Genomic DNA, 19596 nt, shown 5'->3' with positions numbered 1-19596 from the left:
AGGGTTAAATAATTCACAAGTGCAAGCCAACCATGTTTCCTTAGTCAGAGGCTCTGCTGTGATCCTTTGTGCTTCTAGTTTGAACACATTTTGGCAAAATAGTGTCATTCACAAAAACAGTCTTCTCCGAAGTACTAGGACAATCTATTTCCCATAAGGTCTCATGATCCCCATCCCACCTTCCACCCTTTATGGGCTCCTCCCTGTTCATTTCTTGAATTTTGACATCCTCAAGGACCTGATGCTTGGAATTTTCTCATATCATGCACAACTTCTTCCTGGGTTATCATAACTTTTCTCGTTGATTCAATTATCAACTAAATGTTGTGGCCTCTCCAATCTATTTCTCTAGCCCCAGTTGCTTTCTGAATCTCTAGCCCCCTGCTAGAAAACCTGCTCAGATGCAGCATCTGCAGCATCTCCCTGAATCAGATCCCAGACAGGCCTGCTTCTCCTGGAGTCAGCTCCTCTTCTTGCCTCCCAACCCCAGTTGAAGAGCTGCACAGCTCCTAAGTCAATGCCCAGGCATCTCCCTGATTCTGCAGCATCCAGTCCACCAGCAAACCCCAGATTTCTGCTTCTGCTTCTGCCCTCTTCTTTCTGTACTCATGAACAGTTGTCTCCTATCTCTGGATTTTGGTTCCAGTCTCCCAACGAGGCTTCTTATTTCCCAACGAGGCTTCTTATTTCAGTCCTACTCCTCACCAGCAAATTCTCCAAAGGGCATTCAGTGTGAACTTTCTAAAGAGCAAATCTGAATTCATGTCTCCTTGCAGCCACACCAGTCTGTGGCCACTGTGGTCCTCAGGACAGAGTCAAAATATGTCAGCAAAGCCCATGAGTCATTTCAAGAGTGGCCGTAGCTTCTCTCTGTAGCTCTTCCCTGCTTCCTGCCAGCCCTTATCACCACCGCAGCTGAGTGGGGTTGCAGGTCACTCTTCATCCCCGCCATCCGCTAAAGCCTTCCCAAGTCCATACTCCATCCAATTAGCCCATCTAAATTTTCATTCTCCCTACATGTTTTTGTACCACCTTCCTTGAAAATAATGTTTCTGACCTCTCCTTAGCTCTGAAGTAAGGTCACTCCTTACTAATCTGAAATAATTACATAGCAGATTAGTTTGAATGAATAAAATTGTTTAAATTCATACTTTGAAAGAATAACTTTCAAGTATTAGGAATAGTTTGAACCTACAGCTAACATGTTACAGCCTAAGCTGTATTTGTATTTTTATTATAAAATAATTTCATTTTGGGTTCAAATATTTATTGTGGAAGAATTCGCACCCTGAACTTATGTTGCAAGTGATTTCTCCTTGGAAATTGCTGTGGTGTTTGTGCCCAGCTCTGGTACAATTAGTATTCATTCCTAATTAACAGTGTTGAATTAAGGAATATCAAAAATAGGGACCAGGCAAAATTAAGAAGTACTGCCTGAAAGAGATTTTATTCATATGTGCTAGAAAATAGAAATGCAGAAAATGAAATAAATGAAAGTAAGCATAACTATGTCTTAAGCAAAAATAGATGTTTTTGACTTATTTAAAATCATAGTTCATAGTTTATCTCAACTACTTCGATTATTCTGTTTCCCAAAATTCACAATTCCACTCTTGGTTACCAGAATATAAAAAGATACAACTCGCAGTTTAATGGCATGGAAACTTGACATTTATCTAATCCCCAAACAATATGGATCTCTGTTTTATTGGTCTTCATGATGCTGTAGGTCCATAATCAATTTAGTTAGCCTTCCAGAATACGAATTCAGTGACAGACTTTGGTTTTACATTTTACATGGCCCTCTTTACTTTCAAGGTATTATTTATGTAGCAGACTCTTAAAAATGTAAGCATGTTTAGCACTTGGTCTCAGATTTTGTTGTTGTTCTTTCAGGAAGTTTACTATTTTCTCTTAAATACATTTTTTGAATTCTTTATTTAAAGCAATTTTAAATTTAGGCAAAATTAAGAGGAAGGTGTAGAGATTTCTCATATACCCCTTGCACCACATATGCATCCCCCACCAGAATGGCAATTGTTATAGTCAGTGCACTTGTGCTGACAAATCATAGTCACATAAAATTCATAGACTGCATTGGAGTTCACCTTTGGTGTTGTGTATTCTCTGATTTTGAACAGATATATAATGGCAGGTATCTCTCATGATAGCATCTTACAGAGTATTTTCACTGGCCTAAAATTCTGAGCTTCTGTTAAATCTGGACAGATATTTGAACAAGATTTAGCACATAGATTTTAGGCTTTGGATCAAAGTCTTCCTTCAATTTTACTAAAATAGAACTATGCTATTGTTTGATTATTAAAAATGCAAATAAGAACTCATATTCACTGTCACATTGAAGCAAAATTATTTTTTGCTGAAGAATGACAACCAGTGTACGTGAATGTTTCACCAGTGAATCATTCCTGCCTGGTGGTGGGTGGGCTCTAGGCTAATATGCCAGCCAGGAGATTCCTTGTCACTTTCCATGACATCTTTTTGGTGTGTGATTCCTCCCTAAACTGGTCGGATTTCAGCTCCACACAGCAGTGTTTTGCTCTCCCCAAGCCTCAACATTCGCAATCTGGACTTGGAGTCTCAGTGGGACTTAGCTGGGGCCACTCAGCCACAGCTTTGGGAAGCTCTGGAAGCCCTAGCTACCCAAGCCCTCTGGGCCCTCTTGTGTGATTCCATGGGGACCCACCTCAGGGTAACTGATTCACAGGGCAGTCATGGAGCTTCAGGTACGATGAACTCTGCTCTGCCTTCCAAGACATATACTGGTTCATCTGAGATCAACTGGAAGTAGTATCAGTCAGCCCGACACCAGAGTAAAAATGCCTGTGAGCATTGGGTGCTGAGAGGGCAAGCGGTGAGTGGAGCCACCACCTGTGTTCTTCCATTCCCTTGCTTCTCCATGAGATGCTTCCTAGAAACATGTTTAAGCCTTTGAAACAAACTATTGTGTTACCACGGAAGAGACAGGCCAGTCCCTGTTCCAAGTGGCAGATGATTCTTTCCAGCATGTAGCCTTCTGTTACTGAGACTCATGTGTTCCAAGAAACTCAGAGTGCTTCAAAGAGAACAACATCGACTCAGCCTCTCCGAAAGAATTAAAATCCTTAGCTCATAAATGCAGAGATCGAATCCAAGATCAATCAAACATCAGAATCAAACTCTTGTTGACAGTCACTGGGGTTAGAAATCAGATTATTCCAGGCCTGGGGATTTTAGGATCCTGCCCCTGCCCCAGTGAAATGTCAGCATTGTGCACAGTGAGTTGCTCTCTCCCGGAATGCAAGCTGCCTGTCCTGGAAACTGGGTAAGGTCATGTTTCTCTGACAGGCAATATTGTATTTCCTATTGCCATTTTGATGTGAGAAACAAAACATAAAGCTAATCTTTAGATGCCCTTCCCTTTATTGTCAGGGAATAGAGACTCTTGGATCGCACATTCCATTCAGCCAGTGAATAATGAGCTTTGATAGAAGTGAGGTCCATGCCCTTCACAGCCTGTCTCACACAGGACTCTCTTTTCTTCCTGCCCTGGTATTCATTTCATTGGCTTTTACCACCATTGCACTGACAAAACAAGAAATCAATAAGTAATTATGGATAGGTAAGGGAATGCCTACAGGTCTCCTCCGGTGCCCACACCACAGCAGGTGGGAGAGTGAACCCAGCCCTTGTGTGGCCTCCTGCTGCCTGTTCAAGGCTGACCACTGCACATAAATGAGCCAGGAGTCCTGTCCCCGCAAATTGGAGTTAATGGCTCACGTCTGACATCCCTTCATCAGCCTGGTCTGCTGGGCATTTGAAGAACCATCCTAGTTTGTGATGAAAATCAGAAATCTATTTTGAAATATCATCAAGGAAAAAACACAACAAAGTTAAAATTCGAAATTGTGATCCCTAAGCTTTGCAGTTAGAAGAGTGAGACATACTTTAATACTTCCTTCGGTATGTACCATTTTGAGAATTAATAGATTTTACTCTCTGGGTATCTAAGATAGTCATGGAAAAGCACTAAATCCTCTGTAGAAATAAATTAAACTGCTAAATGCAGAGCCGTCATTTTATCAGGGAACCCGTTCACCAGGAATTTATTAATCTTTCAGCAGTGCTGGAAAATTCCTCACCAAGAGATGACTGGAAAAACACAAGGACTTCTAGCCAGATTCTAAAACAACCCCAAGGCTGGAGTCCTCAAAGTTCACAATTGTAGTTCCTCTAGTGTTTTCTTTTCCAAACCGCTTGATATGAAGTTAGGGTAGAAAATGAAAAGGCTGAAGTTAAACTCGTCCATGGTACTTTCTCCTCCATAAATCTGGGCGTTTACTTGTTGATGTTTCTATTGACAGTGAAGGTCTTTCTTCATGAGGTCCCCTGACCTCTCAGAGAGAATTCTCAGGCACTCATCATATGATATCTGTCCAAAAACAAAGGCACAAATGGGAACAGAAGCAAAAATCAATTGTGCAAAAGTGGAAATCAATGCACACGGCAGTTGCTAGACGAGAAGTGACTCAGTTATAACTATTGCTGGGACAGGTCCCCATGTCAGGGAAATCCACATAGCGGTGCCCAAATTAAACATTTCCCCTATAATACCACTCAGTTACAGAGCTTCACCCATGACAAAAATACCCTAGAGACAAAAGACAGAAAAAAATGATTGCATCAGTAACTAGAAAACTCAGGAAGTTTAACGTAGGCGTACAGCGTATGTGCGTTCTTGTGGCTTACTTTGTGTGACCACGTCAACCTTACCCACTCCATCTTCAGTGGATCCCAGTAGATTTGGGGATGTCACCTATGAGAACCTCAACCTGGCTGAGTGTGCTCATGCTGCCCTCACCCTCCCTTTCTCCCTCCCTCTCTCATAAGCTGTGACTTTACCCTTCCCAGTGCCACCAACGAGGTTAGACCAAGTGGGAGAGGAAGCCACAGTGAGGAGGTCCAACCTGACCAGTGCAGCCATATCCTGCTCTGGTGCACTTGGGCTCTGGGAGATGTCCACCGGCTAGCTCCTTCTCTTGTGAGGGCAGTGGTTGGTTTACTGAGAAGTGCCACCTGCTGCTGGGAGCCTTCCGTCTGCTGCCTGGCCTGGGCCCAGCCTCCTCCAACTGCTCAGAATTCTGCATCAGCCTCAGGCTTCTGCTTCTTCACTGTATATAGACTGGTTAGATACAAACTCTGTGTTCCTGTAGATAACATAGTTTTGGAAGTCCTGTTTAAAAAAAAGAGTAAACTTTACGACTATAAAATTATCTACCATCCTCCGAAGGAGCCCATGCAGTGGGAGGACCTAAAATTTAAGCTTCTTGTGCTCCATGGTCAATTCACCTCTGACCCCAAATCATTCTGCCAACGTTACTCAAGACACCGGCTCTGGCAACACCCAAACTCCAGGGAGCCCATGGTCAAGCTCTTTAAGAAGTTTGTCCCCTGGGTTTTAGGAGATGGGATGTGGGGAATACTCAGCCACTGGCTACCTTCATGGGAGTGCCTCTTCACCCTCTAGAAAATTCCTCACCTAATCTTAGACCATATGAAAGTGGGTCACATGCTAATACTGCAGAAGCCTGTTTGGTCTGCCACTGTTGAAGCTCTGAACAAATGCTCTAGAACTGTAATTAGAGAATGTGGGGCCATGGAGACAGTGTGGAAAATCATATTAACACAGGCCACAGTACCCTGTCAGTTCTGTAATTATCTACAAGTTTTTCATAATGCTAAGTCATTATGTTGAACAAACATGACTCAAAGGAAGTTAGAAATGGATCACCCTCTGGATTTACTTCCTACTGCAACACTAACAAATTACCACCAAAAAAAGTTAAAAATACCAAAAAATAAGTGATCTTGCAGTTCTAGAAGCCAGAAATCCAAAATGGGTTCACTGGGCTGAAATCAAAGTGTTGGCAGGGATGCACTCGCTCTTTACATTCTCCAGAGAAGAATCCTGGAGGTGGCCTGCATGCCTGGGCTGGTGGCCTCATCCTCCGTCTTCAACGTCAGCAACAAAGCACCTTTGAGTCCCTCGCTCTGCTTCCATTGAGCGCTATATTGCCTTCCCCAGCTCTCACCTCCTAAATCTCTCATGGGGAAGGACGTGGTGGTTGCAGTGGCCCTGACATCCTCAGAATGACCTTGTCCTTTGAGATCTTAATCATACCTTCGGAGTCCTTTTTGCCATTTAAGGTAGCCTATTCACAAGTTCTGGAATTAGGAAAAGGACCTCTTTGGGGCCCATTACTCAGCCCCATACCCTCTCACATGAGAGTCTGAGTGTAATAGTCAAACCGTGAAATAACACCTCTTGGAGTCAGGGGTTGGCCTCTCCTCATTCGCTGTCTTCACCTCTAGAGTGTCAGCCTCATCTTCAGTGTTCACGTTGACCCTCAGTCTGTCCACATAACAGACAACTAGAAATGGGCCAGGAGCATGTGCCTTCTTCTTTTGGAGACTCTAAATCATGGGGGCAGATCTCTCTACCTGGAGGCCTAACCAAAAGCTGAGTGTTTCTATTACAAGGTGGAGATTTTTTTTAAAGGTTACTGACATGTTTATGCCCATAATGTGCATGTTCTGTACATATCAACACCAAACTCCTTGACTCTCAGTGCCCAGTTTTTATCAAAGCACATTTTTTGGAAGATCCCACTATGCTTACCTCTCATTGCAAAGGGTTCTACAGGAGTTACCAGTTGACTTCAACTTTGAAAAACAGCCATTTCCATGACTCCTTAGTCCTATACAGGAGACCAGTGCAGTGGGCAAAGAAGAAGACCTGTAAGTTTCCAGATTATTAAAAAATAGTCTTGCACGATGCAAAGAGCATCAGTAATGTCAGAGGAAGAAGCGAGGTCATAGGATGTGGAAACATGTTGGATTTTTCTTTGTTTCTACTCTCCCCGTCTTAGCACACAGTGCCCTTGGCAGGTTGGCCGAGTGCCTGGTGGTAAACCCTGATGAACCCACAGTTCTCACACATCCTCTGAGAGTCACTTATGCTAATTGCCTGATTTAATCAGATGACAGATTTACCATGACATACATAGCATCACATAATGAAATGCATCAACTAGGTTTCCTCTATGCCATTCTAAACTATAGTACCCCCTTTTCTTAATCTCCTTGTGTAATATCACATGATTCCTCTTAGTCATCCTCCCTGTCCTAGTAGCAAATGACCATTTCTACACTCATTCAACACATTTCTGTTGAATACTTACTATGTCTTTGACTCTCTTCTAGTTTCCCAAAGTGAACACATCCATATTGGCTTGCCTTTCCCCAATTTCATAAAGACAGTCCTTTTCAATCATTATTTCTTGATTGTTTTACTTTAGGCTTATTTTTACCAGGCTCTATTCTAAAATAGAAATGTATTTTTATGCAATTCATGGCATGGTTGTTACCAAGGCTAGACTTTTCTTTCATGGGTTGTTTTTGCAAGAGGCTATTGCTATGGCCATTTTTAGACACTCATTCCTCCCCCATTTCTCCTCGGGATCTATGCCTGTCTCTTTCTCTATTCACACCTCAATTTAATTAAATTTCATCAGAAGCCAACTGTTAGGTGGTTCTGAGTGCTGATTGAATAAACCTCCATTGTAGCTACCTGGGAGCTTAGGCACTGCAGGGGTGCATTCAGTGACTCCTTCCCTGTCCACTGTGGGGCATTCTGCAGAGACCTCAGATTTGAGACCCAGGTCTTCATCGACCCCTCATGAGCATATATGAAAAATACCCAATTATTTCCAATGTCAAAGTGATCGAAGTGCTAAGAGCCAGACATTTGGATTTGTGAGCCTGAAGGCAGGACTTCGTTCAGTTGTATCCCAAGTTCAACTTTGTAGTATTGATTGGGACACAGAGGACAGAGTTAAAGACCATCAATGTCACATCTTTGGGTCAAAGCCTCAAAAGTGACAGCAGGGAAATCAAAAAGACTAATTTGGTCTTGTTTCAACTTCCCAAGCTCTCCCCTCCCCCATCCTATTGGTAATGATTAATTTGGGGCAGTTAACAATGATATTACTTTCTTCAACTAAATTATGTACATTTCTTTCCAACCTGTCAAATCTTCTTGGTGACGTGGGTTCTTTAAGATTAGGCCAACTGAATTAAATTTAATTCATAAAATGAATTTACAGAGTCTTTTTGAAAAGATGTCACTACAGAAGATCCTCATATATACTGTACCTTTAAGTATCCAAATCAATTTAATTAAATTTCATTAGCGGCAGAGCTGAAACTAGCTAATGAAAGCCACTGGCATGTCAGGTGGTATTTATTCCTGCATTAAACTGCAAATACTCCCTTTTGGCCCTTAAAATTTAGTTTAAATATTTAACTTTAATGGGTTTCGGAATTGTTGATGGAATTAGCTTAAATGAATCTTTAACAAACAGTTTACCTTAAAAATAGATGGAAGCTTGTTTTATTACAGCCAAGAGAAGCGGAAGGTTTCACTGATATGCAAAATTGCCTGGGTCTTCAATTACTGGGACTATGCATGGGAGTATTCTGCTTCCATTTTTTTTCTATTTAATAACCTTTCATTGAAATAAGGACAATGTATAACTACCACTAATTTGGAATATTTTCTTTCTCTGCTTAATGTGATTACATTAATAGGTTTGTACACTTAAAAATAACTGGCAACAGGCACAATTTTGAAAAATCAAGTTTGTTGCATGTGAGCCTAATGTCTTAGCTGGTTGCCTTTTTCAAGGGGGGTAGCAACGATTTATGTTTTAACTTTCATTTGAGAAACAGGTCCCTGAAGAAGACATCTTGTTTGTGAGTGTAAGTGACGAGAATAAGCAGTGAGGCGGACTAGTAGATGGTCTTGGGTTGCTAAAAGCCCAAAGGATTTTCACCATACTTTTCTTTGTATCTCAAGTCACTCAAAGAAAATTAGAATTGACAAGCTTTATGGGCTGTAGAGCCTTCAAGGACAGCTAAGGGGAAAAACTTGTATTCGTTACTTCAGCATCAAATAGTTTCTGTATGCCCACTGAGAAATCCTTGTTTTGAGGCCAAATAAATCTTACCAGATTGAGGAAGTTCCAGAGCTGTTTACAAACCAGGGAGGAAAAGGCCAGTGACCGAACACCAGCCACGGCTGTCCTAGTGTCTGAGCCAGAGTCCAACTCATGTCCCCAGTAGAAATAAAAAACTGTTGTGCACGGTCAAGTTTCATTTTTTACAGAAACTTGTGTCTGAGTCAGAGATGTTCCTGATTACAAGGAAAGATTGGCTAAATCTGACTTCTAAGTATTGAAGTCCAACAGCCAGAACCCACTCTGAGAACAGAATTGTCCGTGGTATCATCAACATTAACTTCCCTGATTGTCCACCAGGCCACCTTTCACCCCAGCCCAAGGGGGTCTCTAAAGTGTGTCTTCTTCCAGAAGGTGAAGTCAGAGGGCACCAAATAAGTAACTCAAAACCCCTTTCCTGCCACTCTTCATCTCATTAGTGAGGATTTGGTATATAATCCCTTTTCTCTCTGCCTGATTGCCAAATCCTCCAAACTTCATTTTAGCAGCCCTTGAGATATTTGCTCTTCTTTGTAAACTCTTTGTTGTGTGGATGGAGCCAACTTCTTTCCCTGGGGCCTCTTCTCCTCCTCCATCTGGTCCTTCTCCATCCTTTCTCTGACTCAGCAGGGTGCCCGGTGTGGTGCGCTCATCTGCCCACCTGGTGGTAACAGGGTGTTCTCTGCTCCCTGGGGCCAAGTGGGATTCTGTACCCAATCCCACATAGGTGCTTCTCATCCTGTCTCCCCTACATTCTCCCCACCCCACCCCTCTTGGTGACACGCTCTATCAACAAGATCATGTTGTTGACAGGAATGTGACTGTCATCCTTTTTCCCTCCCAATAATGTTAATGTGACACATTCAGGAAGCAGCCCCTTCAGGTTAGTGGGCACATTCTGGTAGGTGTGGGTGGCTGTACCCAGTCCTGAAAGAAACTGGAGCATATCTAACAGGAAATGTGATATGCTCTCCCTTCTCATCCTTTTCTCCTGGTGCTCCTAAGGGGTTTGAGGATGGAGAACTGTCTGTGAGGCTGTGGGCAGGAATGGGTGTTTTCTGAGCTGCAGGATACAAGAAGCAATGGAGATGGAGGAGCTGAGATGCGTGCCCTGAGAGATGTGTTTGGAATCAGCACCAATCTGGGGCCAGATGTGCAGATAGAATGATGCTTCAAAATTATTTTCAAGATCCGGTAAGGAGGAGGCAAGTTCATTTGCCTCTCACTGAAATATGGGCAGCTGAGAGAAATTACCACTTAAAATGGAGCAGGCAGGCTGCGGCCCCGTTTTTTTTTTTTTGTTTTTGTTTTACTATTTAGCCTAAACTAACACTGCCTTGAGCCCAGCTGCAAGTATGGCATAAAAGACAGATATTCCAACACAGAAGAGGATTCATCTGATGAGGTTACTCTAATCTAAAATTAAGAAAATATCATAAGACTGTCATATTTATTCAATATAGAATAATAGACCTTAAGAACAGTACAGGCTATCTGTAAAACCTACGAAATTGCTTAGCATTTCCTTTCGCAATAATAAATGCCATCATATTAAATCTAGCTAGCATTTATTAGGCACCAAGTATAATACGAGTGTATTATACTTGGCACTAAGGCTTCATAAAGAGGGTACTCACCCTTCCTGCCCCACAGCTGGGGAGACGGACAGGATGGCAAGAGACTTTCAGGTGATGTGAAAGCATTTTGTTAATAGTAGGAAAAGAAAACCATAGTCACGTGACTTGTACGTTCCCCCCAAGTCTCAGAGCAGTCGTGATTTGATGGACATCTGCTGCCTGTCTCCTGTTTACCTGGCACACAACTGACCAGGTAAGAGTCAACAGATACAAAAGGGGAAGGCGCTGTGCTCAGTCTCAGGGCTGCCTGCTGAACAGTGTAGACATGTGAAATTGAATCACACAGTCAGCGAATACTGTGCAATCGGGTGTGAGGGGGGCTCAGTGTGTGTGTGGCACCCTGAGGTTGTGACCTATTTTTGATTCTGTAGAAGTCATCCTTGAGACATTCCACATGGATTAGGGGCTGAAGGGCTTCCTAGGATTTAGTACTTTAAAAACTCGTGTGCATTCCAACTAGTAATCTCCTCCACCTGTGCAAAACCTCCAAGCCAGTAGTGTATGATCACAGTGCTTTGCTAGCACCAACTCTGGGGAGGCAGGAACTTTCACCAAGAATGATGCCCAGGCCCTTCCCAGAACAACTTAAACAGAAGAATCTCCAGGGCTACTGCCTAGGCATTACTCTTTTTCAAACTCCCCAAGCTCATGAATCTTGTTACCCTTAATTTATGGAAGAGGAAAAAAAAACCTGAAGCTGTGTTTACAATGTGTATACTGAGAGGAAGGGGCTGACCCCTTGTAGATGTCTAATCCCACCTCTCCAGCTACAGGGACCCCTAGGGTAACACCCTGAGTAGGGGAAGCATATTCCTGATAATAGTTTTGAGCCTTGACAGAGTGCTCTAGCTCATCCCTTGCACAGTTGAATTGAATGTCACGCAGAGTTTCCAGAGTAAGAAGCTGTGGGCTAATGTGTTATCCTCAACAGTCTGAAAGCCGCTTAGACCCTTCGTCCACACTCTGTAAGTGGAAGAAATCTCTCCAGTAATAACATTCTGCTTGAGATGTTTACTGGGTACTCAATAAATATAATATTATAAGTTCAGGAACCTAAATATACTCAAGTTCTGTGAAACCTAATAGAGTAGCAGCCGCCTAGACCCACCGTGAAGACCCACGGTGCGGGTGTGCATGAACTTGACATTCGGGCACTCCGCACCCTTGAAAATGCCAGTGGCGTAGACCCCAGCTTTGGGGAATAATAAATTTCATAAAGAAACACGTCAGAAACTTTGACACAGAAGCTAAAACTGGTGGAAGGACAGTAAAAGGGTACGATAAAGAAAATCAGATGATTCCTGATGGCAATTTAAAAGTTCAATGACTTTGAACTCCTCTTTAGATTTCCATCTCTATCTACTTGGAACCATTTACCAGCCTCCAGTTTTAAGTTTAATGTGTTAAAAATAAAAACCAATTTGAGGCGCAGATATCATATCACATTTTTGACAGCTTAGCTGGGTCTTGAGCTGGAGGGCACAACTTCTGGGTCATTCTGCTGAGCCACAGATGTTGGGAAAGTTCCTTATCGTCAATATTGAGGATTAATAGCCCTTCCCTGGTTACTGTGCCTATTCCGAATTCTCTGGGTTTCTTCTTTGAGCTTTCTTATCTAACCCCTGCAAGCCAGAGAGATGGTGCAAGGGGGGTCTAGGGCCAAGCACCCCGTGTACTAGAGCTCCAAGAAGTTCTCCTGCTGACAGTGAGTTAAAATTTTAACAAAAAAAATAGTGATTAAGGAGGTAAACAATGATCGAAGATACCTGTCCAAGTGGCACGTGTTTACATAAACCACTTCAAGCCTTTCTGAATGAGAGTGGGAAGGAAATGATTGGTGGCGAGCTGATCACAAATATGTAAGTGGCTAGTGGGACGGAAAGAAGGTTAACTTAACAACAACTTTCCCAAATAAACGATCTCTTCATTTCCTTTCTTATTTAGAAAGCCAAACATTGTTTTTCAATAGACTGGCGCAAAATTTCATACAATAAAAGGAGTGGAGAACCATGAAATTCATCCTCACAGTAACTGATTCTTCATCATAACTCTTTGTAATGAGCACTGACTAATCTGTATCCTAGGCCAGCTGTACCCTGGTCTAGCATCCAGTGGTAACGCTGGCTTCTGGGACATTTGGAAATAGGTACATTCAGAACCCGGATTTTAAAGTCCCTTCCAGGCACGGTTGAATGGAGCAAAGTTGAAGTCCGACAGTTTAGCCACCGAAACATCTACCACATCTGGAGCCAAGAGGGAACGGGGAGCGGAGCCCTTCTTCCTGCTCCTCCTGGGGCTCCCCTGCTGTAGCTCAGGAAATTGCCAAATCAACATCCTTGACCGGGTTTCCACAGCCCTACTCCTTAAGCTCCCCTCTCCCCACCTCCACTAGGAGTTTCTGTGCCCACTTGCACGGGCCATGTGAGAGGGGTCTGGCTCAGAGTGGCATTCTCCTCCCTGCCTCTTACCACCTCCTCTCTCACCACCCCCGGGTGTCTACTAATCCCATCACCCGGAGACAAGTTACCTGCCAGGTCACATCTCTGTCATGCATGAGCATTTTCAGGATTGGACATTATGAAGGATTTGAAAGGTGTGTGTGTGTGTGTGTGTGTGTGTGTGTGCGCGCGCGCGCGCACGTGTCCTTGAGGGTTCCTTCATAAGCAGTTTTATACAGCCATTTTCCTGACATGGAAGAACTTAGAGGGGAGCAGTGTACCCTAAGCCCCATGAAATCTAAACTGCTTCATATTTGAATGAAGCTGTGTCCTAAGCCATGACTTAGAACCCCAAGATGTACCTTCTAAATTGCAAATGAGACCAACATAATACGAGCTGCCTTCATTGGGTCATATTTAGGATTTTTTTTCTGCTGTCAACCAAGCATTCCCTTCAAAATGAAAGATTATCTTATCTAAACAATTTTTTAAAAATCATTCTCATATATGACTAATGGGTGCATACACTTTCAAAATATTTTCCACCCTGCACATGTTTTTGGCAAACCTGTCCCTTCCTGTCATGGACGCCACCCTCCAGAGGATCTAAGAAAAACCCATAGTATTCCAGTGGACACATTCTCTCCTCCTACCCCGGTCCCTACCCCTTACCATGACATGATCCCACCATTCCCCGAGGACACGTTTACACCTTACACCCTTCATTCATTAATTCAACTGCTGCCAATTTCCTGAGCCTTCCGGGTCATCCATCAACCTCGGGCTGCCTCCGCAGTCTGTCTTTGTCTTACACCTTCATCTTTAACCCCCGGTGTGCTGGTAGCAGCCCCTCTGTGTCCATTACCTGGCTGCTCTTTCTTCATCTTCTTGCTCTGACCCTTGGAGACCCTAGGGACTTCGCCCACCCTCTCAGGAGGTGGCTGTTCCCTCTTTCCTCGACTCCCTCACCCCAGGTCACTGGCCCCTGAGGTGGGGTAAGTGCCCTCCTTCTCCTCGTTGCTCCTTTGAGAACTTGGCCTTTTCTTCCCTTTTAAGAACTCCCAGCATCTGGGAGGCACCCCCACTCCCGCAGACTCTGATCCTTGTGGGATCTCCAGTCCACTAGCTAATCTCCACTCTCCATCCCCTCCCTCCCATCTTTCTTTTCCTCTCTACCCGGCTTAGTTCCATGACTTTCTCTTGTCCTTGTGCCTCTCCAAGTTGCATGACTGAAAACCTCCATCCAGCTTTGCCCACCTGCCCCAGAGCAGCTGGATGTGGCTGGGGAAAGGCAAAGGACCACACTGACTGGTGGCTTCATGCTCTGTTCATTGCTGCACACCTCAAGTAGTGTCCCCGCAATCCCTCTGCCCACCCTGGCCGCCCAGCGCCTGGCCGTAGCCAACTTCCTCCCCCCTCACCTCCCAAACTGTTCCACACCCTTCTTCTCCGTTCTCCTTTCTCTTCCTCTCTCCTCTTCCATCCTCCAAACTCCAACCCATCCTTACCTTCAGCAGACGACCTCACTTTTCATTTTCCCTGAGGAGAGAACATGCTCGTCCTCCGTCTCCGCATCTCGCCATCTCCTCACTGCATCGTGGCTGGAGAGCCTGTCTGGCCTCCCTCCTGGTCCCATAGCCAGTGACCCCTTTGCTCACTGAATCCCATCAGCCTATTTCCTCCTGTGATCTTCTCCTTTCTCCCCTACGTCACCAGTTTTTCCCTCCTTGATGTTGAGTCATTCTATCAGCATACAAAATGCTGCAAAATCTTCCCAGGGATCTATTAAAACACCTCTTGATCCCTCTCTCTTCAAGCCCCATTCCTCTGCTGCCCTTGTATGGTTGAATTGTGCCACAGGCTGCCTGGATTCCCTGTCTCTCCTTCATTAGTTCTCCATTATCTTTTGAGCCTTCTTGAGTGAGACACAGTCTGGCAGAATCAAGTACTTTTGTTCCTATCTTGATGGCTTCCATCTTTCCAGGACCAGTGGACGTGCTTGGTCCTTCTCCTTTGATTGGCCTTCTCCTCCTCCTTATGCGTCTGCTCTCCTAGTCTTGCTGACATCACACCCACTTTGTTTTCCCCCCAGCCCACCCTGTTCCTACTCAGTGCCCTGAGAAACACCCCTGACTCCTTGCACCCTCTAACTTCTGGAGTGCCCCAGGGCCCACCCGGCTTCTGTCTCCGGCTTCCCTGTGTTTCCATTCAGATATATGGCCCCAGCCATTCTCCTGCTCTGAATAATATCTGCATGCTCAACTCCAGAATTTCTTCTCTAACCCTGACATTGCTCTGGGTTCACAGATTCGGCTTGATTCTCTAGCCTCTGTTCCATCTCTGACCCAACCTGTGCCAAGGTGCTCCTGGTTCCCCTCCTACTTCTCTCCCTGTTCTCCTTCAGTCAGTGGCTCCTGCCATTCTGGTTCACACCAGAAGCATTGGGGTAAGACTTGATGTCTGTGTCCCACACTCATTGGAAAACCCTCCAGCGTAGTGCAAATCTTCCCTTTCTCCCCATGAGCACCCCATCTGAGTCAGTGTGGCCTCTCCCTCTCTCTTGGTGAAATTGCAGCCTCTATTCTGTTCTCTGTAAACTGTCCTCAGCACAGAAGGCTTCTTGCTGTCCTGGTCCCCTTGCTCACTCTGCTCAGTCACAGGAGCCTTTCGTTTGTTCTCACGTGGGTCAGACCAGTTCCCACCCAGCACCTTCACCTCTGTTCATCCTGTGACTTGGAGGCCCCACCTCTGTCCTCCGTGTCTGACTCCTTGTCATTCTCCAAAATGCTTCCTTGACCATAGGCCACTGAATAGCCACACCAGCACGACCCACCACACTCTCTCTCTTCGCCCTGCTTCCCTTCCGAGTGCTTGTAAGTACGTCACATTTTAATATTAATGTTTAACTTGCTTACATTTTGACTTTGGGAGCCGTCTTGACTTTGTAAGGCTCAAGTTCCTCCTCTGTAAACTGGGGAGAATAATAACATCCAGCTCTTGGGATCAATAAGAGGATCTTGCACCATCGTAAGTACCCAACAGTATCTTTTAAGATAACCCACCTCTAAGCTGGACTTCATCCCACCATTCATATAAACAAGAATAACAAAATAGAATAACATTAGATAAATGAAGAGACGCAATAGCAAAATGAGTATGAATTGTGTTTTTATTAATTTTCGTCTATTGATATTTTCAATGATTCTCTAAAAAGCATTGAATTCCCTTAAAGTCTAAATATTATCCAAAATGAAAAGCTGAAAGAGTTGGAAACATTTGTCTCTGTGAAGCAAGAATTGGGAGCTGGATAGAGTCCTACTATTCTTTGTTACAACATTAATACTATTGGGCACTTTACTTTGATAGATATATAGTTGAAATTTAAGAATAAAGACTGGAAGGAAATACTGGGACCCGTTAACAAGAGCTATCTGGGGTGGGGAAGACGGAATCACCAGATGTTCTTTCTTTCTTCTTTATGTTTTCTAAGTTCCCCAAATGATCCAGAATGTATTTCAATGCATTTTTAAAAATCATATGCATGCTTTACATGTATGAACTGGGTATTAAAAGGCTAATGGAGGTTTGGTAGGATGCATTTGGAATATGCTCTAAATTTTAAAATGTAACTTCTGGGGCACCAGAGAACACCCCCCAGTCTAGTGTGGATACTTAGCAGCAGCTGCTAAGACCTTGAGACAGGCGGGGTTGGGTATCAGTGGCGGAGAAGAGGGTTGGAAACAGGGTAAAGAAGGTAAGTGGGGAGGGAGGATGCCATCCCAGCATCCTGATTGCTCACAAATCGGTCCTGAGAACAAGAGGAATCACTTTGGGAAGATTTGGAGACAGTGGGAGAGGAGGCAGGCATGGCCAGAGACAGGTAAACAAAGGATGGACATTTTCAGGGTCATCTGACATCCTGAGGATCATATTTGCATTTAATGAAAACCTCTAACCAAAGCAGATTTGCAAAGAGACCATTTATTCCACATCCGGGAAGGAAAGCAGGCACTAAAAGCAGGGGCTCCCAGCCAGGCTGCCTGGAGGAGAAGGGGTGTGTCTTAATTCACATTCCCTCTGTTAACCTTGATGATGGCCAGGAGCTCTGTAATCTCTTTTGACATGTTGTATAGAAATGTTTTGCAAATTCAGATGCTTAGAACTTTCAAATGTCAGGAGGTGAAGGATCACTCTGCCTTCCCGTTTAATAGGAGCACGCTGTCTTTTGCAGGATGGATGGTCACAATATCACTTTGTAGCCTCATCTTCAACCATCGAGAGGGATCGGCAAAGGCCCTACTCCTCCTCCCGCACACCCTCCATCTCCCCTGTGCGCGTGTCTCCCAACAACCGCTCAGGTAAGAGGCTGCCAGGGCCGTCCTTGGTTTCCCCTGAGCAAAGGCTCTCACCCCAGTCCTTCAGCTGAGATGCACCCGGAGGGGAACTGCCCCAACTTTGACTGGGAATATGAAATGCCTTTGTGTTATGTAAACACATATTCAGAGCAAATTCTCTAACAGGTTCACATGCGCAAATGCCTATCAGGAACCTGCCTTCAGAGAGGAACAAGTGTAAGGAAGACTGTCAAGACTGTACACATCAGGATTTTCCATGCGCAGTTTTTGAAACTTAGTTTGAGTTGCATTTTCTTTACTGTAATTGGGATAACAGAGTAGAGGAAACGGGATGTACTGTTTCTTTCTTTGGCATGAGATGTATTTTGAGGGTCTCATAACTATTCTGTGTCCAGTTGGCTTTTTATTATTACCTACAAATCATTGATAAATTCTTACGCCAAATTTTAACTTGGAAGTCATTCCATTTAATCTTCTAATTTTGTCACATTCCTCTTGCTTAAATTTTGAGCTTAATTTACACATTTATTTGTGAAAGTATTTTATGTTATACCACTTTTCAGTTGTTTGAAGGAATGCCAAAGATTAGATGGAAATATACAAGGTAAAATATGAACACCTTGTTTAATAACATAAGCGGCATGGGTTTATTGTTCTTTTACCCAAAGTTGAAAAGTTTTTGAAACTTTTCATTTCTGCATTTTGGTTTTGTTTGGCGAATGAAGGACGGACAGCAATTCTATGCCCTCACCAACCCAACTCTCCTGGCTTCCGCACATGACTCCGTTTCCTTACCCTCCCCAGCCCTCTCCCTGATGAAGTGATCACATTTCTGAAAGGATATTCTGGAGACATTGGCAAAAAACGCTGCCCACCAAAGTGGCCTCTCCACCCTGAGGACCATTGCAAATCCGAGGACAATTGCAAATCCTTACACTGGCCCGTCAAAATGACTGAAAATCAGAAACCAGGGGTAGCTTTAGACCGACACAAGGCACCCTCTCCAACCCATGAAAGCTTCTAGGTCCAGCCTCCCATGAGGATCAGGAACCCCTGTGACTGGGGACACTTCCACCTAAACTGCAGTGCAGAGGTGGCCTCTTTTTCTTCTTTTCCTACAATTCTGGCAGGTTTTAAGAGATAAGGAGCATGGAGCCTGGGAAACATAAGGAAAGTGTCCTTTAAAAAGTTCGGGTAGAAGTAAGGAAGATAAAGTGATGTAACAGTTCAGAAGGCCCTGATGGGAACAGCCCCCCCCCCCAGGAGCAGGCAGGGCTGGGACTCAGCCATCCACCAGTGCCTTGGTATTTCCTAGGCCAGGCACATCGAGACACCTAATAAACACTTGTTTGCATGATTTGATTTTTCCCAGAGCTTAATCCTGATTTACTGGAGACTCAAAGCACCACTGCGGATGAGGTCTCAGGAGATAATTACACACTTGACGTGGTTTAATAAACACCACCATCTGTGCAGTATTAGACTCCAATTTTAAAAGCTTTGGTTAAGAAGCTTCGAAAAATTATCCCTCCGTGATTGCATGGCAGCAGCTCCTCAGAGGGCAGCCGCTGCGTAGGAAGACCCAGAAGCAAAGCAGGAAGGAGAGAAAAGGAACTTTTCTAGAAAAAGACAGGGTGAGCAGAAGAGAGAGAAGCGGACAGAGGGTGAGGGAGGTGAGTGAGGCTCCAGCAGAGCAGGAGAGGGAGGTGAGTGAGACTCCAGCAGAGGGTGAGGGAGGTGAGGGAGACTCCAGCAGAGGGTGAGGGAGGTGAGTGAGACTTCAGCAGAGGGTGAGGGAGGTGAGTGAGGCTCCAGCAGAGGGTGAGGGAGGTGAGTGAGGCTCCAGCAGAGCAGGTGAGGGAGGTGAGTGAGACTCCAGCAGAGGGTGAGGGAGGTGAGGGAGACTCCAGCAGAGCAGGTGAGGGAGGTGAGTGAGGCTCCAGCAGAGGGTGAGGGAGGTGAGTGAGACTCCAGCAGAGGGTGAGGGAGGTGAGGGAGACTCCAGCAGAGGGTGAGGGAGGTGAGGGAGACTCCAGCAGAGGGTGAGGGAGGTGAGGGAGGCTCCAGCAGAGCAGGTGAGGGAGGTGAGTGAGACTCCAGCAGAGGGTGA

At 44.5% G+C, this 19596-nt stretch overlaps 1 protein-coding gene across 1 annotated transcript in view; it reads left to right on the top strand.

The window, feature by feature from the left end:
* The window catches only part of Ctnnd2 (catenin delta 2), an 818473-nt gene that overhangs the window by 779452 nt on the left and 19425 nt on the right, over positions 1-19596 (top strand). The window contains 1 exon segment of the mRNA XM_058583219.1: positions 17363-17489. Coding sequence (XP_058439202.1) covers positions 17363-17489 — 127 coding nt within the window.

Source organism: Marmota monax, unplaced genomic scaffold (genome assembly GCF_021218885.2).
Source record: "Marmota monax isolate L192 unplaced genomic scaffold, Marmota_monax_Labrador192_F-V1.1 WCK01_AAM20220418_F8-fsc00287, whole genome shotgun sequence".
NCBI lineage: Eukaryota > Metazoa > Chordata > Mammalia > Rodentia > Sciuridae > Marmota > Marmota monax.
This window is presented reverse-complemented; position numbering and strand designations above follow the sequence as displayed.